Source organism: Sceloporus occidentalis, unplaced genomic scaffold (genome assembly GCF_023333645.1).
Source record: "Sceloporus occidentalis isolate IW3139 unplaced genomic scaffold, rSceOcc1.0.p SCAF_1, whole genome shotgun sequence".
Lineage (NCBI taxonomy): Eukaryota > Metazoa > Chordata > Lepidosauria > Squamata > Phrynosomatidae > Sceloporus > Sceloporus occidentalis.
Window position 1 is genome coordinate 83951659 of NW_028316981.1, and position 23794 is coordinate 83975452.

The following is a 23794-nucleotide window of genomic DNA, read 5'->3' on the forward strand; positions in this document are numbered from 1 at the left end:
TGAAATCAAGTTTTGATTCCAAAAAAGTTTCTTTGTCTGATTCTTTTTAGATGTTTTCTTTAGAGAAGGTTTCGGTGCCCTTGGGGGCATGGTGCCACTGAGTAATGCAAAGGGCCACATGCAGCCTGTAGGTCACATGCCACCACTAACTTATTAGAACATGCTCTCATTACTGGTTCCAGTATACTTGCCAGTTCCATTGCATCAAAAAATAGATTCTGTTGTACTTTTTTCATGATAAAGAGGTATGAGCATATGATCCGCATGCAACTCTCTCAATTTAAAGGTGTTAATTTCAATCCCCTTTGGCATCCACACCCATAATTATATTCATTTGGATTTATAGCCATGTTTGCAGGATGCCCTTAGGGACATCTCAAAGAGTCTCTTTTCAACTACAGGAAAAGAAATCCCACATCAACTTGAAGAGCTGTTTGACAGTAGAACATAAGAGTGTGGCAGAGTCTCCTTTGGAAATTTTAAAGCATAAACTGGATGATCATCTGTTGGGGAATGCTTTGACTGTGTATTCCTGCATGTCAGGAGACTGGACTTGGATGGCTATTGCGGTCTCTTCCAACTCTTATGATTCTATGAATTAGAGTAGAGCAGTTCTTCATTATGTTCCACTTGAGGTCTCCAAGCTGTGTTTACAAGTACTAGTAAATATAGTTTGAAGACCTCAAGCAAACTTGTGAACACAGTTTGAAGACCTCAAGGAGGCATTTATTCTGATTCCTTGAAGAGTTGGAAGAGACCATAAGAGCCATCCAGTCCAACTCTTTGTCTGTGTCTTTGTTCATACTTCCACTAATGGATTGGAATTTGGGAGTATAATCCAATTCATTTGTTTTCCTTTCTAATCATCTTTTGTAATTTCCTTGACCAAGGACTGTGACCTTCATCATTTGGGCCCATTTTAGTCTGGTTTCAGAACAGGATATGGCACTGAAATGGCTTTAGCTGCTCTGATTGATGACCTACTCCAGGGAAAGGCAGTGGGACTGCTATCCTGTTGATCGTCCTGGATCTCACAGAATCTTTTGATACCACTGCTCATGGTATCTTCCTGGACCAGCTTTGTGGGATGAGAATTGGAGACACTGTTCTGCAGTGGTTCTGCTTCTACCTGGAGGGCCAGTTCCAGACAGCAACACTGGAGGATTCCATAGCAATTAAGCTGTTGGGTGCCACAGACTCTACCTTGCTCAACAGATAATTCTTGGCCCTTTTGTTTACACCACTGAATTTTTATTTTCCCCCCCTTTGTTAAGAGGATTCATCCCAGCTTTTGCTGTACACATTGTTGGAAGTTGCAATACAATTAAGTATGTCACCACTCACAGGGTGTCTTATCATTACAGAAGCATTTTGAATGGAAGTGAAAAAATGTCTATTGATCAACAATGAAAAAACAAAACATACAAAACAATATATATCATTTTCTGCTGCATAGCAAGTGTGATTCATGAATTCAAACACCATAGTTAATCACTACTGTAAATATACTGCACCATAAATAAATGTAAATCCATTGTACAAAAATTCCTGGACATACTTCATACAAATATGGTACATTTGGAAGAATTATGCAATTTTTTTCTTCTAACTTTTTTTAAAAAACCCCAATACTTTGCTCATATTTTTAAATAGATGAATATCAGTTAAAACCAGAGTAACACAGGAATTATAGGACCACTGATACCTTCAAGAAGTCTTATTGAGAAGGGAATATGGTTGCACAGAGCTTGTTCAGTTGATACACCAAGTCATGAAAACCAAGCTGAAAGCTGATAGGTTATAGATTGACCATGGCTGTTCATTAGCATTGCTGAAGAAACCTGAACGACTTTCTCTCAGGCCTGGTTTAGCCTTACATGACTCTGCCAGGACTTATTTTCCAAAATATATTACAAAGATTTTCTCCACTATTAACACTTAAGAGCCAATCTATACATTACATGCAGTGTGTTTCTTCCACTTGATCATGTTTAACTGAAAAGTAGCCATATAACCTCCAGTTAAGCACAGAAAAGTAGCCGGGAAGGTGTTGCTTAATCCCTTTTCTTCCCGTTTTTGGTTTATTCAAAATAACATTGTCCATTCCCACCTGAAGTTTGGGTCACAGGCCAGTGTTTCCAAGCTGTCTGAAAGGAACATCTTTTCACCCCAAATTAAAATGGGAGATGCATTTCACAGTGATTCCACCAAATAGATACTTTTACAATAAGAACAGTGTGTGTCCTTCTAGGAGTTCCACCCCATGTCTCTGTATGAATCTGTGTCTACACAGGGATGGATGTAATGATCCAGGTAGGCATGTCCAGTGCAAAGATACAGCAGCGTTTTTGGTTTGCAGCTGGAAATCAAGGCCAGTATAAAGCTGAGATAGATCATCACCCTCTCTTGTGTGTGCGGTTACTGTAAGCTTGGAGGCATCATTTAATGGTTGTATTTATAGTCCCATAGGAGTCATTTGGAAATGGCTGACTTGGATGTTATACTTTTCTGCAAGGTGGAAATCCTAGTTCCTTCAGCACACCCCCTACATAACTTAACAGTGTAGATGAGAGGAGGATGTATCCAGACCTATCTCATGAATAACATTCAATGAAGGCTATTATGATGGCAAAGATTCACAGAACAGGATATCTCAGGGTGAAAACTTCTTGGTTTTAAAACTCTAGAAAGTGCATTGAACTTACTCAGTATTTTCCTCACATTATTACCAGGCAATTAACTCTATCTTTCATAGAATCATAAAGTTGGAAGAGACCACAAGGGACATCCAGTCAAACCCCTGCCATGCAGGAACTCTCAATCAATGCATCCCCGACAGATGGCCATCCAGCCTCTGTTTAAAGACCTCCAAGGAAGGAGACTCCACCACACTCTGAGGGACTTTGTTCCACTGTCAAACAGCCCTTACTATCAGGAAGTTCCTCCTAATGTTGAGGTAAAATCTCTTTTCCTGTAGCTTGCATCCACTGTTCCGGGTCTTGTTCTCTGGAGCAACAGAAAACAAGCTTGCTCCCTCCTCAATATGACATCCCTTTAAATATTTAAACAGGGCTATCATATAAAGGGCATCAGTGGGAGGGACTCTAATCACCTCTTAATCTTCTGTTCTCGAGGCTAAACATCCCCAGCTCCATAGTTTTCTGTGGGTTTTTCAGGCTATGTGGCCATGTGGCCATGTTCTAGCAGGGCTATGTGGCCATGTTCTAGCAGAGTTTCTGCTAGAACATGGCCAAGAAACTCTGCTAGAACATGGCCACATAGCCCGAAAAACCCACAAAAAACTATGGATGCCGGCCATGAAAGCCTTCGACTTTACATCCCCAGCTCCCTAAGTTGTTCCTCATAAGGCATGGTTTCCAGGCCCTTCACCATTTTAGTCATCCTCCTTTGGATATGCTCCAGTTTCTCAACATCCTTTTTGAATTGTGGTGCCCAGAACTGGACACAGTATTCCAGGCAGGGCCTGACCAAAGCAGAATAGAGTGGCACTGTTACTTCCCTTGATCTAGACACTATACTTTTATTGATGCAACCTAAAATTGCATTGGCCTTTTTAGCTGCCACATCACACTGCTGACTCATGTTCAACTTGTGATCTACTTGGACTCCTAGATCCCTTTCACACATAGTTTCATTCAGACAGGTGTTGCCCATCTTATATCTGTGCATTTCATTTTTCTGCCCTAAATCCAAGAAAAATCCCACAAAAGTGGGATCGTTTTCAGACTCATCAGGGGCATTGGGCATTAATGCGAAAATAACCTGCAAAGAAAGTGGACAAAATTTGCCATTTTTTTACTCATGGATGAATCCTGAAAGTAAAAAAGCAGCCAATTTTGTCCACTTTCTATGTGGGTTAATGCTGGATTAATGGTCAATGCCCCCGATGTTGTGTGAAAATAATCATGCTTTTGTGGGACTTGTCCATTTTCTGTACGTGTTAATGTGTGATGTCATGTGAAAACAATCCTGCTTTTGTGGGATTTCCCCATTTTAAATCCAGTTTCTGCACAGGATAAACCCTCTGTGATAACCTCCATAGGTAAACCCTCTCTGAACAAATCTTGCCAAGAAAACACCATAAGTTGGACCCAACTTGAAGACACACAACAACAAGGTACAGAAAAGAGGGAGGGGGCTTATTGGATTCCTGTTCATTTAAATGGAGTATGTCACAGGCCTACCCCTGATTCTGGTAGAAATGATGTCCTGGTTGAGAGAGGGAAAGTACCAAGGATGCACCAATTCAATTGTGAAGAAGTATGTTTTGCATATGCAGAGAGGCTCTCAAAATATTCTGATTAAGAATTCTCCACTCTTGATCCACTGCCTGACTTTGTAGTTATCCACTTGTTGCTGCATTTGTAGTGAATCAGTATCCTCTAACTGAACGAGATCACTCCTCATTAACTTTTTTTTAAAAAAGAAAGCATTTGAAGAGTGAGTGAAAGGTACATTTTTGTGAAGCAGAAAGAAAAGAGAGATGCATATGACAAATATCTGACAGGATCCCTTGATTTAGGCCAGCATTTACAACCTGACAGTTACCTATCATGGCTGGACTCTTAACTCTGGCATTTTTATACACTTGTGTTTGGGGTAGTTTTCTTCTAAAGTCATAGGCTCCTGGAGGCATGATGTTAATTAGCTTAAGTGACACACTGCAGCATCTGCTCCCCACAAAAATCCTGAAGCCCCTAAACTCTTCCCATAGAAACTTCAAATGATAAGTGAAAGGAGGGCATTGTTTTCCCTTTACACTCTTCAGCTCCTTTGCTCATTGTTCTTGCCTGAGTCAATTTCTATGTGATGTCTATAAGCCATGCCTTAACTTCATATCAAAGTGTACAAGAAGTATCTTTCAGTTTGAATAGTTTCCTCAGTATTCATGACTCATAAATATGCTCCCATGTTCTGTGGATGCATATTTTAACGAATCATTATTCAAACACATTACAAGTCTTTAAAACCACAAAGGCATTTGCAACAGGAGTATCGCTCATGCTCATAATTTTATGTTACTGTTGCGCTTTCAGACAGAACATTCTCACTTGGAACAGAGACAGAGCATTAACATATTGTACCTTATGTGCTTTCTGCCCAACAAGAGGGGAAACCTGTTTGTAGTCTCAAAGTTCATAACATCTGTCACTGATCTACCAAACATCAGCAATTAAAGCAATTAATGTTTGTATAGTGAGGTGATGAAGGAAAACCCCAGACAGAAGCATCTAAAATCTATCAGGTGCAAGGAGACTGTCCTTGCTGACAGAAGGCTAAGAAGAAATGACAAACCTGAAGCAATCTGATTTTCTAAGATCTGTCCTAATACTGAAAGAGACCATGTCTTTCAACATGATAAGATCAGAATTCTATTATGTTAATTCTGATGTAGTGTTGGGTATACTTTCTCAATAAGGTATCCTGAAAAAAGCCTCCACGAAACTAACTGGGGTATGTTCTTGCACTATCCCATTCCTTATATTGTGGGTAGCAGATTAGTACTTTCTGGTACACTGTGCCCTTTGCTGACTTCTCTGATAGATTCTCTGGAACATCTAATGAGGAAAGTGGTTGAGTTTTAACTACCTCTCTAAAGTTTGTTTTTAAAATTAATTTTGGAGAGTAAATGAGATGGGAAATGAAATGCTGTCCTTTGCTTGCTGAACATTAAACTGGAATAATCTAAACGTTAGAGGACAGCATTTCTAAAAAGCTCTTCCGTAAATAGTAACACCAGTCAGGGCCAAACTGCATGGCTAAATTTTACTTAGTGGCCTTACGATGGCCTAACAGTCACAGAAAGAAATTATTTCCTTAAGATTTTATTTCTTATCCTTTTATGACCCAGTAGTGTTACATCTGAATCACTGGATTCATCTTAAAACCTGAAGTCCAGTTTATCATCATATAAAGGATCTGGAAAGATTCTAGTTTGTTAGCTTGAGTTTTCTATGGTATGCATTACTTTTTTGCTTGAAATATATGGCATTGTTTCTCCAAGTTTGCATTTTGTTCTCATGTTGGTCATGTTATTTCTATTGCCTGTGGGTAGTACAGAGTGCCCTTTCCTTGTGTGGGGGATCCATTCCAGACCCCTCCGTGTAAGGAAAAAATGTGTATGCTGGAGCTCCATTAGAAGTAATGGGACTCATACCTGCAGTGCGCCCCATTACTTTTTCGGGGTGTGCCGTGGCTTCTTCTGGCACAGGCTTCCAGCGTATGCTGGAAGCCGCATATGACACACCTGAATATAACGCAGGCACACTGTATATTCTTAACAAACTATACAGGCTAATCTTTTGGGTGTACTGGTGGCAGCAGATGTATCTGACATAGAATCGTAGACATGGAAGAGACCACAAGGGACATCCAGTCCAACCCCCTGCCATGCAAGAACTTTCAATAAAAGCATCCCTGACAGATGGCCATCCAGCCTCTGTTTAAAGACTTCCAAGGAAGGAGACTCCACTACACTCCGTGGAAGAGTGTTCCACTGTTGAACAACCTTTACTGTCAGGAAGTTCCTCCTAATGTTGAGGTGGAATCTCTTTTCCTGTAGCTTGCATCCATTGCTCTGGGTCCTAGTCTCTGGAGCAGCAGAAAACAAGCTTATTCCCTTCTCAATATGACATCCCTTCAAATATTTAAACAGGGCTATCATATATAAAGGGCATCAGTGGGACTCTAATATGAGCCCATGATTTTATGAATTGTCCACACAGACAGAGTTGCCATAGGGAGCTTGTTAGCTAAATGTTTGTGGAATGCATATATATACTCATGAAAGATCAACTGCTACCCGCTGTAAAGCAAAGGACCAAGTGTCATGTTGGGTGTATTCTTAATATCATTACCACCTGATTACCAATGCTTAGATATTCAATCCTGAACTAATTACTGAATTTCCCAGAATACAAAAATGTACTGTTTGTTGTAATTATTCTACTGCATTTATTCCAATGGGGGTGGGGTGGGAATGCTTAATTACATGCATTAATCTTCCCATCAACTGCAAGGGGGAAAACTAATTACATCCAAGTGTTAAAGACTCATATCATGAAACCACATTTTTATATAGGCAGGAATGTTGTTTACCTTATTGTGCATTCAGAGGAAGACTTCCAACATTTTGAAACACTGGCCACCTCAACTGGAATCCTCATAACAATCACTAATTTTAAACACCATACAGTTTGTGCTTGACTGGGTGGTTCTGGGTCATTATGAAATCTGAAGAAACTATAGGAGGAAAAAACAACACATTTTGCTCCTCACCACATTGGATATAGAAGAACATGCATTCAAACTGGGCCTTTTAGGAAAATGTATCTTTGTCAACTGAGTCCATCCTCATTTGCATTGTTGCCAAATCTGTGTTCTCGGGTGTTCCCGTCCAGGTCTTCACTGGGATCTGGTATCGTCTTTTTCACTGATTTCAGATGAAGAGACACAAATATTCATGCTGCATTTCCAACATCAGCCACTTAACAGGTGGTGGCCAAAGACTGGTGGATGGGAGGTTGGAAGCAACGCACATGCTCAACTGTGGAGCTGTCTGTTTCCACTGACTTCATGTACTTGTTCAAAATGGCAAAAATCTCATTGTTCAGAATCTGGTACTTCCTTATCCTGTCAGCCATTTTCTTAAGTGGCTGGAGAAAGAAAGAAAGAAAGAAAGAAAGAAAAGAAGGGTGAGCAACTGGCCTTTGTTTTTGCAACTAGATTGTTGTCGACAGAAACTACAAAGACAACTGGAGAAATTGATGGTTGGTGCTGATCCTTCCTAGCTTTATATGGAGATGCTTCAGCTACCCATTGATATTTTTATGGTACTTCTTAACATCAAGAACAGGGGTGTGAATGGTGCAGCTCTCCAGATATTGTTGGACTATGAGTATTCCTCATTGCTGGTTATGTTGGTTAAGGGTGATGGGAGTTAAATGAAGAAGGTGTGGGTTCCCACCTCTGATCAAAATACTAGTAGTGGAGAAACTCTGGTAGTCAGTACAAACAATACTGAATGAATAAATGATCTCTTGTGCTGTAAAGACATCTTCTACTCCAGGTATTAGGTGGTATAATATGAAAACCTCAGCGCAATACCCCAATGAACTACAGTTCATCAGAGTAGACAATAGTGGGCAAGTATGTAGAGAGACCTTTGAGACTAACTGAAAGAAAGAAGTTGGCAGCATGAGCTTTTGTAGACTTAAATCTACTTCCTCAGATGCATTTGGAAAATACTGGACTAAATGGAGAAAGAAACTAGATGGACAAGCAGTATGACCTGCTAAAGCAGGTTTCTGTATCTCATTGCTCAATCTCAGACTTACCACATTTTTTATGATTTCATCCTTCCCATCCTGTCTCTGCACCTTTAACAGGTGGTAACAAAAATCAAAAAGATCAAAGCGACGCTGCTGACCCAGAAGAACTATAACTGAACAACCAGCCCAGTTCAAACCATCTCCAAAGCATTGTCTAGAGGGGGAAAACAACAAGGTATAAATTACTGAGATCATGACAGACTGACATTATGCTATTAAGTTGCTTATTCTGTAATTGATTAATTCCTGGTTGTTTAATTCTGTCTAAAATAATAGCAAAAAAGTGCATGAATTTAAAAGTTAATATAACGAAAACTGTTATTCAGTTATGATCTCAGATCAACCAGTGAGAGTTGTTCAGAAGATACAGCTAGGGAATCCTGTTTCTCTTTCCTGATTCAACAGTTAGACCCAAGATAGAAAGTTGTAATCAGAGACACAAGCCAACTGGTAAATTGGCCTGCATTCATTGACATAAAGCCAAAACTTGAGTACATAAGCATTTGCAGATCTGCTACAGCTTTTACTATCTGTGGAGAAGATCTATAGTTTCAAATGTTAATGAGACTTCAGTTCAGTGTAGTGTGGGGCCTACTCACTCAGCAGTAAATTCATTTGTTCCCACAGGAATGCAGTACACAAACTGCATGGCACTCCAGAGTCGGTGGAACTCAACACATTCATCAACATGCATTACACCATTGGTTGGGGGAGGCCCACGCCAGATGGGGTCCTGGAGGTAGCTCCGAATGCGCGTCAGGATAACCTCAAACATAGACAGGCCACAGCATAACCTCTCCTTGGTCAGTAAGTCTCCTTCACGGGCTATGGCTATTTGCTGAAGAAGAAGGAAAACCCAACAGCAGAAGGAGGTGTCAGATGTCATTTCCTTTTAAACTTTTCATTCTGACCCTTCCCACCCTCACCCAGCATTTTGCACTTGGTAATGGAGTTAATGTAGGACTTTGCTCCTATCAGATGTCAACTAAGCATTGAGCTGTTTTGTTATGTAAAATAAGGAAATAGTTGTCTGAAAGGGGCTGATTTTATCCATAGTTTTGTTACCTTAAGGATGTCCTTGCAAAGCAACAATACGTTGGAAAAGGAAAGCTAAAATTTGCTTCTCTATCGGGATTTTTTTTTAAGCTTCAAGATTTCCTGCACATTGCATTGATGCTGCATAAGTCACTATTACAGTTTTGTAGTGATACCTTGTTACTGTAGCATCTGTAGCAAACGTTCAACTGCTACACAGTGTAGTTTACATATGGTCATATTTTTTATAAATCTATATGTTATAATGTTGTTAGTAACCACTGGTTATTGCGAATTATTAATCCAAGTCTACATATCAATGCTAGTTACTTTTAGTATCTGTTCTATAGGATTTCTCCATCTGCCCAGTTTTGTAGTACTCAGTGCTAGAAAAATCCACATCTTTCCATATAAATAGGGCAACTCTTGCACATTAAACTGAATAAGGGTTCATGGGACCACTGTCTGGAGAATTGTTCTTATAGGTTGTAAGCTTTCACTTGATGTAGAACAGTAAAATGATGAGAATACAAATATGTAGCATAGAAATGGGAGGTAGGATGGCAGAATGAGATGGGGTAGCACAGGGAAAAATTAAAGGCATTTGGCCAAGATACAGTTATTTCATCTTGGTATTAAATCTTGAATAAATTAAATGAATAAAGAGTGTAGTAGCAAGGACCTAGATTACTTCTCTTTGCAAAGGATGCTACAACAGCATCCAAATCTGCACAAGGTGCTTGTTGTGCTGCTCCAGCTTCATATATCTTGACAACCAGAGAACCACACCTCCCATTAAGGAATCACCTGTTATTACTCAGGGACGTAGCCAAGGGGGGGGGATCTTGGGGTCCAGACCCCCCCCCTTCCATTAGAAAAATGAATGGTATGTGCTGCTGTGCCGCTGCACCCAAGCCCCATTATAATGGTGGCACTTAGTCTGGACCCCCCCCCCCCTTCCTAAAATCCTGGCTACGTCCCTGTATTACTTAATGATGAGCTCAATGTGTAGCATTTAATTTTGTACTGTTTCATTCCCTTTGACATGGTTGAATAAACACAGCTCCCTCCTTTTTATCTGCATCTTCATAGAACAAGACTAGAAAATATGTCCCTGAACTTTCCCCAAGACCAGAACATGGAAACATCGTTGCAAAATCTAAAACACTAGTATTGCTTAAAATTCAATTAAAGACACAAATTCCCTCAGTAACAGGCAATGTTAATTTTTTCAAAACATATTCTTTAAAAAAAACTGCAAATACACCAAATTTGTCAAAATGATTCCCCTAAAGTAATCTTTCAAATTAAAGAGTAACCATTACTTATTACATTCCCAAATTTAACAGGTTTAGAAGTCATATTATTTGTATTTTTCATAGTAGAATTCTTGCCTATGAAGAAACAACATATCATGAGTAACATAAATACTTGTAATATTCTTATTTCAGGCTCTGCCCAGGAGTAAATATATGCACATCACATCATGGACTCGGAAATCTTATGAAATGTTTCATAAAAGTTGCTTTTTTCTTGTATATCTAAAATTCTTATGACTGAAATCTTACATATAATTTTATTCAAGGACAAAATTGTAATAAATGTGGGAGGTAATTCTATATAGATGTACAATTATGTGTAATATATATGTATGGATAATAATGCATATATAATGCATCATATACATGTAACAATGCATATTACATAATTAATTGGGTAGCAGATGTCTGTAAGGCAGTTAAATGTGGATTTGATGTTTTACAGTAATTTTTTTGGATAAGCATTTGGCAACTTTATTTACTTAAATCAAAGAGTTACAGCAAATCAGATTTTTACCAATAGGCTGTTTCTAGATTTGAGCTTTCAAGCAGGCCAACAGTCCATAAACTGAAACCAGATGGATGTATGTATTTTAATATCAGTAACTACCTTGTCAAGAAATGGTTCTAAAACCTTTTTAAAACCTTACGTGACACAGCATGTTCCCCAAACCATTAGCTCAGGGCAAGTAGGGGGGAAACTGTCAAAAACTAGGATAATCTGATGCAGCCCTTCTTGCATAACAACAAGCTTGGCAAGATACTTCCCATAACAAGAGAAAGACTTGAAAAGGAGTGGGGAAATTTCACAACAAAGCAGGTGAATGAAATTCCTATCCCAGTGGTAACTTATGTCAGCTGGATTTCTCAAGGTTTACATGCAGAGATCATGCGCCCTCCTGTTCAACCTCCTTTATATAGCCTGAAATGACTATATTCCTCAAATTACATGTAGAAGTATCCAGTCAATGAAGGCAATTTCCCTGGAAAAACTGGTTATTTATTTATTTATTGCCTAAACCAGGTCGTAAATTCGTTCAGCCAAGGAACGGAAGACAAGAAGAAGCTCTTTATCTTAATGGGCCTCTACTGGCATTGAGAGCCAGATACTTCGCCAACTGTGCCCCTATGTAATTTTGTATTTTCTACTATCTACAATACTTAACTCCCATTCACTAGAGAGGTTAGCTTTGGCACCCACAGAATGGAAATGTCTGCACAAATCTGCACAAATACTGATGTCAATGAGGAATCCTCTGCCTGGTGATGGGCCCTATTTGGGCAACATAGCCACTAATTATAGTGTGCCTTTCTTTACCTCAAGGGTTTAAATTCATGGTGCAGAGGGCCACCAATGGCTACTAGTAAGAATGGGTAAGTACAGTGGCCCCTTGGTACCCACTGGAGTGTGGTTCCAGGACTCCCCCTGAATACCAAAATCCATGGATGCTCAAGTCCCATTAAATATGGTGGCATAGTAAAATGGTCTTCCTTATATAAAATGGCAAAATCAAGATTTGCTTTTTAGAATATACATTTTATTGAATATTTTCAAGCAATGGATGGTGGAATCCATGAATAAAGAATCCATGCATACGGAGGGCTGACTGCATTACCACCAGTATCAGAGGTGGTAATTCAAGACCAGGAGAGAATACAAAGATGTTGGATGCAATGCACAGAAGAATTATACAAAAGAGATGACAAAATGAAGGAAACATGGAATGAAGAGCCATATGAAGATGAACCCCACATTCTAAAAAGTGAGGTGAAAACTACCATAAGAGAATAGATGATATTCCAGTTGAACTGCTGCAATCCACATTGACAGAGTCAACTCTAGTGCTAACCAATATATGTCAACAGATATAGAAAATGAAATGATGGCCAACAGATTGGAAGTGATCAATATATCCCCATCCACAAAAAGGGAGAAACAAGAGACTGCAGCAACTATAAGACCATAGAACTGATCCCCATACAAGCAAATCATGCTCAAAATTCTGCAACACAGACTCCAACCATACATGGAGACAGGAATCTCAGAGGTTCAAGTGGAATTTAGGAAAGGAAGAGGCTAATGGAGCACACCAGGGAATTCCAAAAGAAAACCAGCATATGTTTTATAGACTATAGCAAACCTTTTGACTGCATAGATTATGAAAGGCTATGGAATTCCCTTAAAGACATGGGAGTGTCAACTCATCTGATAATCCTAATGAGGAATCTGTACTCAGGACAAGAAGCTACTATCAGAACAGAACAGGGAGAAACAGAATGGTTCCCAATTGGGAAAGGGGTCAGACAAGGCTGTATTCTTTCACCCTATCTGGTCAGCTTGTATGTAGAACATATTATAAGAAAAGCAGGCTTGGGCACAGAAGAAGAAGGAGTGAAAATAGGAGGAAGGAATATCAAAAAGATATGCAGATGACACCATAGTGCTAGCAGAAAACCTCACAGACCTGGAACAGCTACTAAGGAAGATCAAAGAAGAAAGTACAAAGGCAGGCTTAATGTTGAACATAAGAAAAACAAAAATAATTACCACTGTCAACCTAGGCAATGAAGGAATAGAAATAGTAAAAGAATTCCCATACATGGGATCAAACATTGATAGAAATAGAGACTGCAGTCAGGAAATCAGAAGAAGATTAAGAATGGGGAGGATGACTATGAAAGAACTAGAAAAGATTATAAAATGCAAAGATATACAAAAGTTAGAATCATACAAGCCACTGTATTTCCTATTACCATGTATGGATGTGAGAGCTGAACAGCTATGAAAGAAAATAGGAAGAAAATCCATTCATTTGAGATGTGGTGCTGGAGAAGAGTGCTGAGGATCCCATGGACAGCCAAAAGGACAAACAAATGGGTCCTAGAGCAGATCAAGCCGGAAACCTCCCTACAAGTCAAGATGACCAAACTGAGGCTGTCATACTTTGGACACATCATGAGAAAGAAAGACTCATTGGAAAAGGCAATAATACTGAGAAAGGTAAAGGGAAGTAGGAAGAGAGGAAGGCCACATGTCAGATGGATGGACTCTATTAAGGAGGTCACAATGGGTTTTATGGGGTTGCAGGAATTAAGCAGAGCAGTGGAGGACAGAGGGTCTTGGAAATATCTCATCCATAGAGTTGCCATGAGTCAAGATTGACTCAAAGGCAGTTGACAACAAAAATCAGAGGTGGTATGCCTCTTTGTATCAGCTTCTGGAAGGCCTTCCAGGTCAGTACTATCTCATGCCCTGAGATCTGGGGACCAAAACATGAGACTTAGAGGCAAACCTTTGGGATGTCAAAGGAGGTTGGCTCTGGTGATATTACAAGGAGCAGGTTCTTGTGATATTATTAAGCATGACATATTAAGCATCAGCTACAGTTGCAAAACACTATGTAGACATATACATGTTTCAAGGCAGTACTCTTGTGCTGAGATTTTCCCATCAGTGCCTGAGGACTGGAGAACATCCAGGCCCTGAGATCTGGCAATCGTAGTTGCTGGGAAACATGAAACAGAGTGGCAGCTGTATTCATGCCTTGCTGATGGATGTCCCATAGGCAACTGGTGGGCCACTATGTTAACAGAAGCATGGACCACATAAGCCTTTGGTCTGACCCAGCAGGCTTTTTCTTATGTTCCTAAGGCCTTCCCTTTTGGTTAATGTAGAAAACCAGCCCTGAAATGAAACGTTATGCACAACCAATGCTATTTTACCTATGTACAAAAGCAGATCTCACCGTGTTTCTTCTCCTCCGCAATGTTATGTCCAGAAAACTAGCATTACTACTTTTACCTGCCTCTTCTCTACCATAAGTCTTCTCTAATTCCTTAAATGCAGGTTCCATCATTGTCTGCTATCAACAGTTTCCCAAAGGTTCTAGAAAGCTTCAAAGATCTGTCCTTGCCTTAATATCAGGCTTCAGCAGAACTAAAATCTAACTTGAGCTGGTAAATATTGAGATTAGGGGTTGCTACCATTGTTATCTAAGATGTATAGTTACAAGGACATTTTGATGTAAAGAAAGAAATTAATATCCATCTAAGAGCTAATACAAAAGGAAAATTATATTTGTGGTTATATGTTATATTTGAAAGTTATTTTAAAATTTGCAAAACCTCAAATATTTTCTAAGGTTAACAGGGCAATTAAAAATGTTTCACAGGATGACTTCCTTCTTCTGACCAGCTTTAGTAATGGAAATTTATACTACACTATGTATGGGATTTGGGTGCCACTAGTGCTCCACTGCAGTTTCCACAAGTTAAATATATAACTGATAAGTTTATCTTTGGGTTGTCATAAGTTGGAAATGACTTGAAGGCTCACAACAATATTTGTATACCTAATTGTGTTTCAATGCTTGACTACTGAAAGATGTATGCCTGCTCTTCATACTTACCCTTTGCCTTATCATGATAAGAAGACTGGGGGAATATTTTCCAATTAACCTGAAAAGGGCCATACCTTAGCAAAGTTAGGATGGGTTAGCAAATAAATTTGTATAATTTCTCCAGTGCACAAACTTATCTTGTTAGGTAGGAATAGTTAGGCACAAATAATAAGATTCAAGAACTGCTGTGCCCATGAAGAACTGAAAAGCTTTTGAGTCCATACTGTATATACTCATGTATAAGTCTAGAATTTTAATCAAAAAATTGACCCCAAAAACAGAGTTTGACTTATCCACAGGTCAATGTTAGTACTGTACTTTAATTATTATTTTAAAAAAGGAACCATGCACTGGTGAAAGGCAAGGTATAATCTGTCCTGGAAGCACTGACTTTCCTCTATTCTCTCATCTATCCAGCTTTTAGGATGAGTACAAACAATTATGCCTTCTGGAATTTCATAAGTTCTTTGGCATTGCTTTCTTTTGCTTCATCCTTTAGATCCTTTCTTATGTGGCCCTAGGTTTTACCCTCGACTTATCCATGGGGCATATCAAAATCCATAATTTTGCCCCCAAAACCTGCCCTCGACATCTATGAGGTCAACTTATAGTCGAGTATATATGGTATATGTTTTTTCATATCCAACATGGCAGTTGCCTTTTCATGGTGGCACAGTGAGACTCCATGTGGAGAGCCAATGTGTACATTCTTTCTATCCATGCCTGAGAGCTAAGAGAGAAAACAGCACTGATGGTATTTTTTGAGTGTGGTCCCTGCTTCACACATCAAACTGAGTGGCTGTTGAAGGGAAGTTGCACCAGAGGATGCAGATTCCCTGAGATAAGTGTAAATGTCAAACAGAAATGGTGGGCAGATGGGAAGCCCCTTATAGAAAAATATTACAAATGTGATCTTTTCCTTTCTAACTACTTTCCATTGATCACTTCCCTAATAGGAAGTTTTGTTCTTTTACATATTCCATTTCCAGACACCAGGTTAGTAAAAACTGCACTGCACTTTATTCTACAGGTTAATCACTTAAAGCTTTGTTCAATCAGTGAGAGCAACTTTTAATCAGTGCATCTGAAACTGAAAGCTGTGCTTTTAAAAAGCCATTCTGGTATATTACTGTAGTTGGCACAGATAAAGAAAATTCCTTTTGTACCTTTCATTTATTCAGTGGCATGTTGCCTTAGTGTATTCAGTAATGGCTACCCAGTTTTCCATGCATATGATTCAAATAGTCAGTTAATCAAAGTGACTAAAAAGCAGACGAATAATCAACTAACATGTTTATTACAGGACAGGTCTAGTAACAATTTGGGTCATCAAACAGGAACTGTGAGTTTCATATATATGTTTATATATATTGGATAGTCTTAACTAGAGCAGAATCAACTGCTGAATAGTGGGACCAAACCACAGACAAATCCTGTTGATTCAACTTGACTACTCTGGTTGAATCTAAAATGGAAATCAGGTCTAGGTTGGTATATAATTTTCTGTGTGATTCTGTGGTATCCAGAAGGCTTTCAAATTACAGTCCCTCTTCTTGTTCTTTGTCCACAGGTCAATCCTGAAAATGTTAGTTGTTGGACTACTCTAACAGAATTGTCCAAGTGGAAGCAGGGAATACTTGAACACTCCTTCAGACACTTAGAGCCTTTTAGTAGAATCAGGATCTGAAGAAGTGTATAGTGTTTTTTTAATGTCCAAATACCTATAAAATCTAGTAAAAATTATCAGGACATAATTTGCTCAATTCAAGTAACCATGTGTCCTATCATCCTGTGTTTTAGTGTCTGTAATGTTTACCTACTGCTCCACATACATATCTCCATGACTTGTCCTCTGCTGGCAGCAGCCATAACTTGTGGGGATGCTGCTATGGCCATTAAATAGCAATGGAGGGAGAGTGGAGAGGTGAATGGGTTGTAGGGACTGCTTCTTGTTCCTCTGTAGTCTCTGCAGGAGAGAGAGGCAGAGGAATTACGTTGTCATTGTTCCTCTGCCTCCCTCTTTGGTAAAAATGCAGAGGAATAAAAAGCTAAGAAGCTGTCCTGGCTGACGAAATGCTCCTAGTAAATGGTGAAGAATTCTGGATGCATTACTATAGTTGATAAACACCAAAAGGGAAGTTCCATGCAAGCCACTCTGAGCTTGCAAACAAGTCCAATAAATTAATACATTAATTATAAAACCAGTGATGGAAATAAGTATCTTCTTTATCAAATGCAGAGCTCATAAAAGTGATGTGTTGTCAGAATCTCTTGTAGTTTTGTTGCTCTCAGTTTACTCACAGCTTCATGCAGCTGCTTTGAAAATCATGGATAAGGCACTGTGGAAAGTTGTGTGTGAATACAAATCATCCCCACCACAAAGTTGCTGTTATCTCTGTAGCAGGAAACTGTTGACTTATGTTCAATTTGTGGTCTACTTGGACTCCTAGATCCCTTTCACATGTAGTCTTGTTCAGCCAGGTGTCACCCATATATATATCTGTGCATTTCATTTTTCCACCCTAAGTGCAGTACCTTACATTTCTCCGTGTTGAAATTCATTTTGTTAGCTTTAGCCCAGCTGCTGTTATCTCTGTAGCAGGAAACAGAGATACAGTTGCAGCTTAAGAAAGGCAAGACTGGGGTAAATTGCCTCAGTGAATTATAAAGAAATTAAATTCACACTCACACCAGTACCGGTTCCTCAGTCTTCAATACAGCAATGTAAGGTGGATAATTAGTAAAAATGTACAACATTGGAGATCCTGAGCACAGAGCTCCTCCATCATGTTGAGTCTGCCTCTAGGCTAAATATTCACATCTGTCATTAACTTCAGTTTGAAAATTAAGCATATGCCTGAATGTCTCACACTGAAAGCAGTGGGAATGATAGGAAGGCTCAAACTTTCCTGGCTCGTTAGTCTGCTACCTAACCTCCTTTAACAATGATAAATGATTACGGAATAGTTGGAAATGCTAGCACACCCAAGAACGTGGATGATTGAGAGTTAAGCATTGCATACATGAAAACATATAAGCACACAAACAAATACAATCACAAGCTTGTTGAATTGGAAGAGAGAAACATGTTTAAACAAGCATATTATAATCCTCTCCTCCACTTTGAGCTCTTTTCAGCCAATGAATAAAATCTGAAATGAGCCAAAAGATGTAAAAACAATCTGACAGGAATCAAGAAACTTAACAGTTTCATTCCTGTACAAGATGTATAGGTGTATTTTATTCTTCTATATGAAATGTTTGCCTCATTGACTAACATATTTAAAGACTATAGTAGCAGTCCTAAAAACGCTGGCAAAACCCCCATTTTTACTGAACTCAACAGGACTTCTTCCAAGTAATCAAGGTTAGGATCTGGCTGAAAGATTTATTAATTCAACAGCACACAGAAAAAAATCACTTTGTTAGTGGCATTTTAGAGGTATGTTAATCTAATTTCAGAATCATACATAAACTTGAACACTGAAGGTATATTTTTAAAAATTAAGATGCTGAGGACAACATTATATTCTGAAAAGACTTGCAGAATGATGCTTAAATAAAGGCACATGTGCATTCCCCAAACATGCATTTAAACATACATGCTTTGTAAAGGAGAGATGAATCAGACCTTGAAAATGTTATTTGGTTGGATCATAGTTTCCCAAATCCCTTGCTGGTTAGGGCATTTTGGAAACTGTAGTCCAAAATTGTAACTTTCCCAGACTCTGTTATACACATTCTAATGTGCTCCTCTCAAGTATGGCCTCAAATCTGCATTGTAGTTATGTCAGCAGTTTCCTTCAAATCAAAAGGCTTAAAAGCCAAGAGGCTTAAAATGCAGCTGATAATCTGCAGTTTCAATTAATTATCATTATAAGTTATTATAAAATTCTTCTATCTTGTGTTTTCTTTATATTGAAACTCATGATGTGGAACAATAATTGGAGGGCTCCCACTCATAAGAGAACACTTTCTAAAAAGATATATAGCACTGGCATCTTTTCTTTGAATGGGGCCAGCATCCCACTGGTTTACAAATCACAGACTTGTAAAGAAACTGAAGATCATCTAATTCTGTTGCCTGATGCAAGGCCAAAAACATCTATCCAAGACTTTGTAAACTGTAAACAGGGAGCAGATGTGTTGAAGAAAGGGCATTGCAGGCCACAGAGCATTCATGCAAGTAAGTCAAGCTGCAGGCTGTAAAGGGAACAGCAGGAGGGAACTCTCCTATGATTGCTGCCAATTTGGCCAGGAGAAAAGTCCTTATTGACCCCAGATTACTCAGGGTCATTTCACAAGATGTTGTTTAGGTTCATATAGATACATATTTTAGATATATATACTTTAAAATTATGACTGAAACCTATTATATATGTATAATGAACAATCAATGTGAGTTTGAAAGCATCAGTGATTAAGAAAAGCTCTCTTATTAAAGAGAGAGAACTGGTAGCAACAGTCTGTTGAATGTACACTAGGAAATAAGCCTAGGTTTTGTGCCACATTTGTAGATAACCCCAAAATATAATTTAGTGCCACATCCATGGAAACCCAAGCAAAGCCTCTGTCTTGTACAATTACCCTTCCTCTCTCCTCATCTTAGGCTGCTGCGAGGAAGACTAAACCAGGTTTCAGTACAGTATTGGCTTGCCATTGCATACAAACCAAGAATCAAGTTTCAAAACATATTCTCACCAATTTCTAATCAAGTCAACTACAAATCCTGAATTGCTCAGAAAGATAAAGTACAGGTTTTTTTAAAACACACAATTCCAAGTGGACAGTAAGCCAGGAATCACAGAAAATGAATCCTGTCTTTCTCCTCCTTCTGGCTACATGGTAGATGAGAGAAGAAAGGAGCAGAGGAACCCAAAGCTTTACTTGTGGAGGCTTGCCCATGTAGTGCTAAATCCTCACTCAGAGTTGTGTATGAAGCATACCAGTAAGAGTCTTTGAACGGTTTTCAAATAGACTGTGCAAAAGAAAGAAATACACCTTTGGACATATTAAACCTGGGCTACATTATAACGATGGGGGCAGAGAAACGGACAATTTAATCACCATAATTCATGTGATAAATGAGGAGGAGGTCTATAATGGGGTGGAAAAATTTCCAATGTAGCAGATAATCTGGATCTCATTCCTCAAGATTATTGAAATAAGAGAGAGAATTTTAATTAAGGCTGTCATATCTGTGACAATGTAGCACCCGTGAAATGAGAATGCCTGCTTAGGTGAACCAGTGCTTGGCTCAACTTTGTGGGTAAAAATCCAGCTCAAATACTCCAGTAAGAGGATCAGGACAATTACAAACTGACTCCTTTTTAACTTTGCATTAATTAGCTAGTGAGCAACATCTATGGACACTCCTATACATCCAAGTCACAGAACTTCAGTTCAGATAATCTGATTTTCTTTGATAACCATGAAGTATATGTGGGGGGGGGGGGGGGGAAATAACATCACAGTGTGGAACTGAAAACAGGGAACAAATGGGAAAGATTTGCTGCGGCTCAGGAACAAGTTGCTGTGCGCATGTGTGTATGTCCTGAGCTGATGTTTTGGGTCACGCACTCAAGGTGGGATTCAATGTCATCCTTACCTGAGGTGTTCCCAGTCTCTCTATTAAGGGAACCAGGTGAAGTGGGGCATATTTGGCTTCGAGACGCTTCATGCGTACCTCCAAGCGTTCTCCTTCTGTTAAGCGAGCAGCAAACAGTGAAATGAGAAAGCAAAAAGGAAAAAAAAATCCAGCATTTCAGAGTCATCTCCCAACCATTATCTGGGACCAGTGTGACAGAGCAGGAATAAGGTAATGTACTGTGAAGGGATTGTTAGGATATTGTTTTAAAAAGCAGCCTTCTCTGTTTTGCTGCTAAGATTGTAAAACACTACCTTTCATGTGAGGCCACTGGAAAATGGAAGTCACTGAACAGATGACTAGTCCTAAGGTTCTTTGAAATTTACTGACTGCAAATATCTCACTGCAACTTTAAAGGTGTTACACATCTTTGGGAAAATGACTGACATCTGTCCATCTCTTCACTCCTTACCTTTGATGTAGACCCTGGGCAAAATATTTTGGAAAGGAGCAGCATGCAGCAAATCACACACTTCTTCTTGGGACTGAGGCAGGAGGAAGAAAAATAAAAGGTGTTAAAAATCCCCTATGGGACTGGTTGTTCAGGTGTTTGTAGGGTGGGGAAGGGCATATTCCTCAAAAGGGCTTATTCAAATATAGCTTAACCTCAGGGATGACAAAACTGAAAGAAATCCTATTATTGCCTTGTGCATTGAAAAATAAGTATATACATTCCTATACAAGATTATTTTGTTTTCTGTGGAGTTTAGCAGCTTCTTTGCTTCTTGACATCACTTAATTACTTCCTTGCTTCATCTAGTTGAGAGAATATAAGGCAAGGCTGAATACTCTGTCTAAGTGGCCATCCAAACTGGGAGTACTGAATGGTGTAGTGCTCAAGCATGATTCCAAACAAGAGTTGCTCTCTGCTAACTTAAGTGTCTTCTATTCTCTATGCACAATGCTACAAAGGATGATGTGGATGTCTGCACTAGTGCAATTCAATTGTTACAGCTGTTTATTTGTGGATGCCATGTATAACCCTACATACAAGTCAATGTAATAACTCAGCATGAAGAAACTGTCAACTTGTCTAGCAAGTCTCATCTCCCAATTCCATTCCAACATGCCTGGAGTCGGATATGGGACTCTCCAACAGTCTTTCTTAAGATGAGGATCAGTTACCAATTTCAGTGGAAAGCAACTCAGCCCTTCCAGATTCTAATATGGTCTGCCTGGAATCCAAAAGAAGTTTTCTCCTTCCAATATCACTCTCAGGTAGAAAGTGAAAGGGCAGTCAAGGCAATTCAGTATGATACTTCAGTAAAACTCACAAACATATATAAATTTTTAGAGACACAGGTGGAAAGTGGGCCTCTATGAATCATCAGGTCTTACTGAAGGAATTAAGAGCTCTGCTAAGCAAGGCAAGTAAACTTCTGTAAGGACTGGTACACACGGGCAGGAAGCAGCATGGAGCCAACGATTCTAGGGCTCCAGAGCACACAGCAACCGCATGCTCTGGAACCCTAGTCTGTACGGATGCTGGCATCATGGTGGCCTCCTGTCCACATGGGGGCTGCCATGATGATGATGCTGCCGTACAGTGACCAAACATTGCTGGCAGGAAGTGGTGTCATGGCGGTGCCCCTTCCTATTGCATCACCGCAAAAAAGAAGCTGCTCTAGGCAGCTTCTTTTTTGCTGTGCATCATTGCCCTGCGGTTTGGTCGCTGCGACAATGATGTGCACTAAGGAGGGGAGGCATTTCACCGCCAGTGTGTACCAGGCCTTATTTAATGACCCCCACTGGGCACTATCTCAAATCCTGCAGAGCCTAAGGCCAAACTAGATAAGGCACGGGAAGTCCTGTAGACAAGTTTCCCATGGTCTTAAAAAAAAAAAAAAGCAAACAAGATGGTAGTTATGGGTAGGGCCTGCAGTTATTGGGGAAAGAACTTGATCATTCTCTTGAATTGTTTTCCTGATTCATTTTTTAACTCCCCAAACTATAGGTGCCAGGTTAACCCCTCCTGCCCCAATGCTAGAGGTCAAATCCAAATGACACACACCTATCATGGATGCTTTTAATGGAACAAACACACAACCAACCCATGGAAATCTTATACAGATCCCACATTTTAGTACATTTGTTTGCTGAGGCATTCCTGACCTATGGCAGGCCAGAAGAAAGTGACATTTCCCATAATGTCCCATTTTATTTTCTACTGATCATTTTGTGGTGTTGGGGGAACCTTTGGACCTGGGCCTCTTTTTTGGCCTGGCTTGTCCTCCCCCATCATTCAGTCACTTCCTGTTTGGAAATAAGGCCTGAAACAGGTCAATGGATTGCTTGACGTTTCCCAAACTGCAGAAATGGCCAGTAGCATTTCCCCTCAGGAACCTGTGGGGTGGTACTGGCCATTTTGGGGAGTATTAAAAAATTGATACCCAAATGTGGGAGGTGGGACAAAAACATTATTGCCCACAGTGATTCTTGCTGAAGTGATTGCACTAAGCAATTTCAGATTTAACCTGAAGGCTTGGCTGGAACAACACACACATAGGAATCTAACAGTCTGTCTAGAAGTTATAAACCATCTTGCCACATTATTGCATGTGTAATGCAATCAGTTTATAAGCAATTATAATTTGTTTAGTTTCTTTTCTTTCCTACATGCTCATTGTTAAGCCTCTGTCTATTGAAGTACATTTGCAGTTAACAGGCGTGCAAATCTGGAATGCAAATTTGTAGATCTGCCCACCCACCCCCTGAGCTAAAAGGCAGGTTGGAGCAAACATGGACTATGATTATAACTCCCAGAATCCTCTAGCCATCATGGGCAATCCCTAAGGAATTCTGTTCCCCCAAAAAATATTTCCAAGCTCTGGGTTTGATTCATTACTCAAAAGATATTTCCTTAAAAGCCATATACCAGTTTTCTGGTTGAAAATACAGGCTTAAACGTAGACAATATCCCTCACATATCTGATCAAAACATTCTAATATATTTGAATGAGGTTCTGACTTTCCCAGTGTAAAGCCAGGAAAAAGAATCCAAATCAGGGACACTATACTGCATGATGAGCAGAACAGTTTCTC

The 23794-nt window shown here is 39.5% G+C and overlaps 1 protein-coding gene across 4 annotated transcripts in view; it reads right to left on the bottom strand.

The window, feature by feature from the left end:
* Positions 1–488: 488 nt before the first annotated feature.
* LOC149321741 (cytoplasmic FMR1-interacting protein 2) overlaps positions 489–23794 on the bottom strand; it is a 106507-nt gene continuing 83201 nt past the window's right edge. For 3 of the 4 annotated variants that reach the window (XM_089527819.1, XM_089527800.1, XM_089527810.1), the window contains exons 27-31: positions 21165–21237; positions 20714–20808; positions 8951–9189; positions 8358–8505; positions 489–7676 (exon numbers count right to left, since the gene is read on the bottom strand). In XM_089527819.1, coding sequence (XP_089383945.1) covers positions 7509–7676; positions 8358–8505; positions 8951–9189; positions 20714–20808; positions 21165–21237 — 723 coding nt within the window. In that variant the 3' untranslated portion in view covers positions 489–7508. The remainder of the gene's footprint in view (positions 7677–8357; positions 8506–8950; positions 9190–20713; positions 20809–21164; positions 21238–23794) is intronic. The other variant, XM_089527829.1, reaches the window with a different exon arrangement.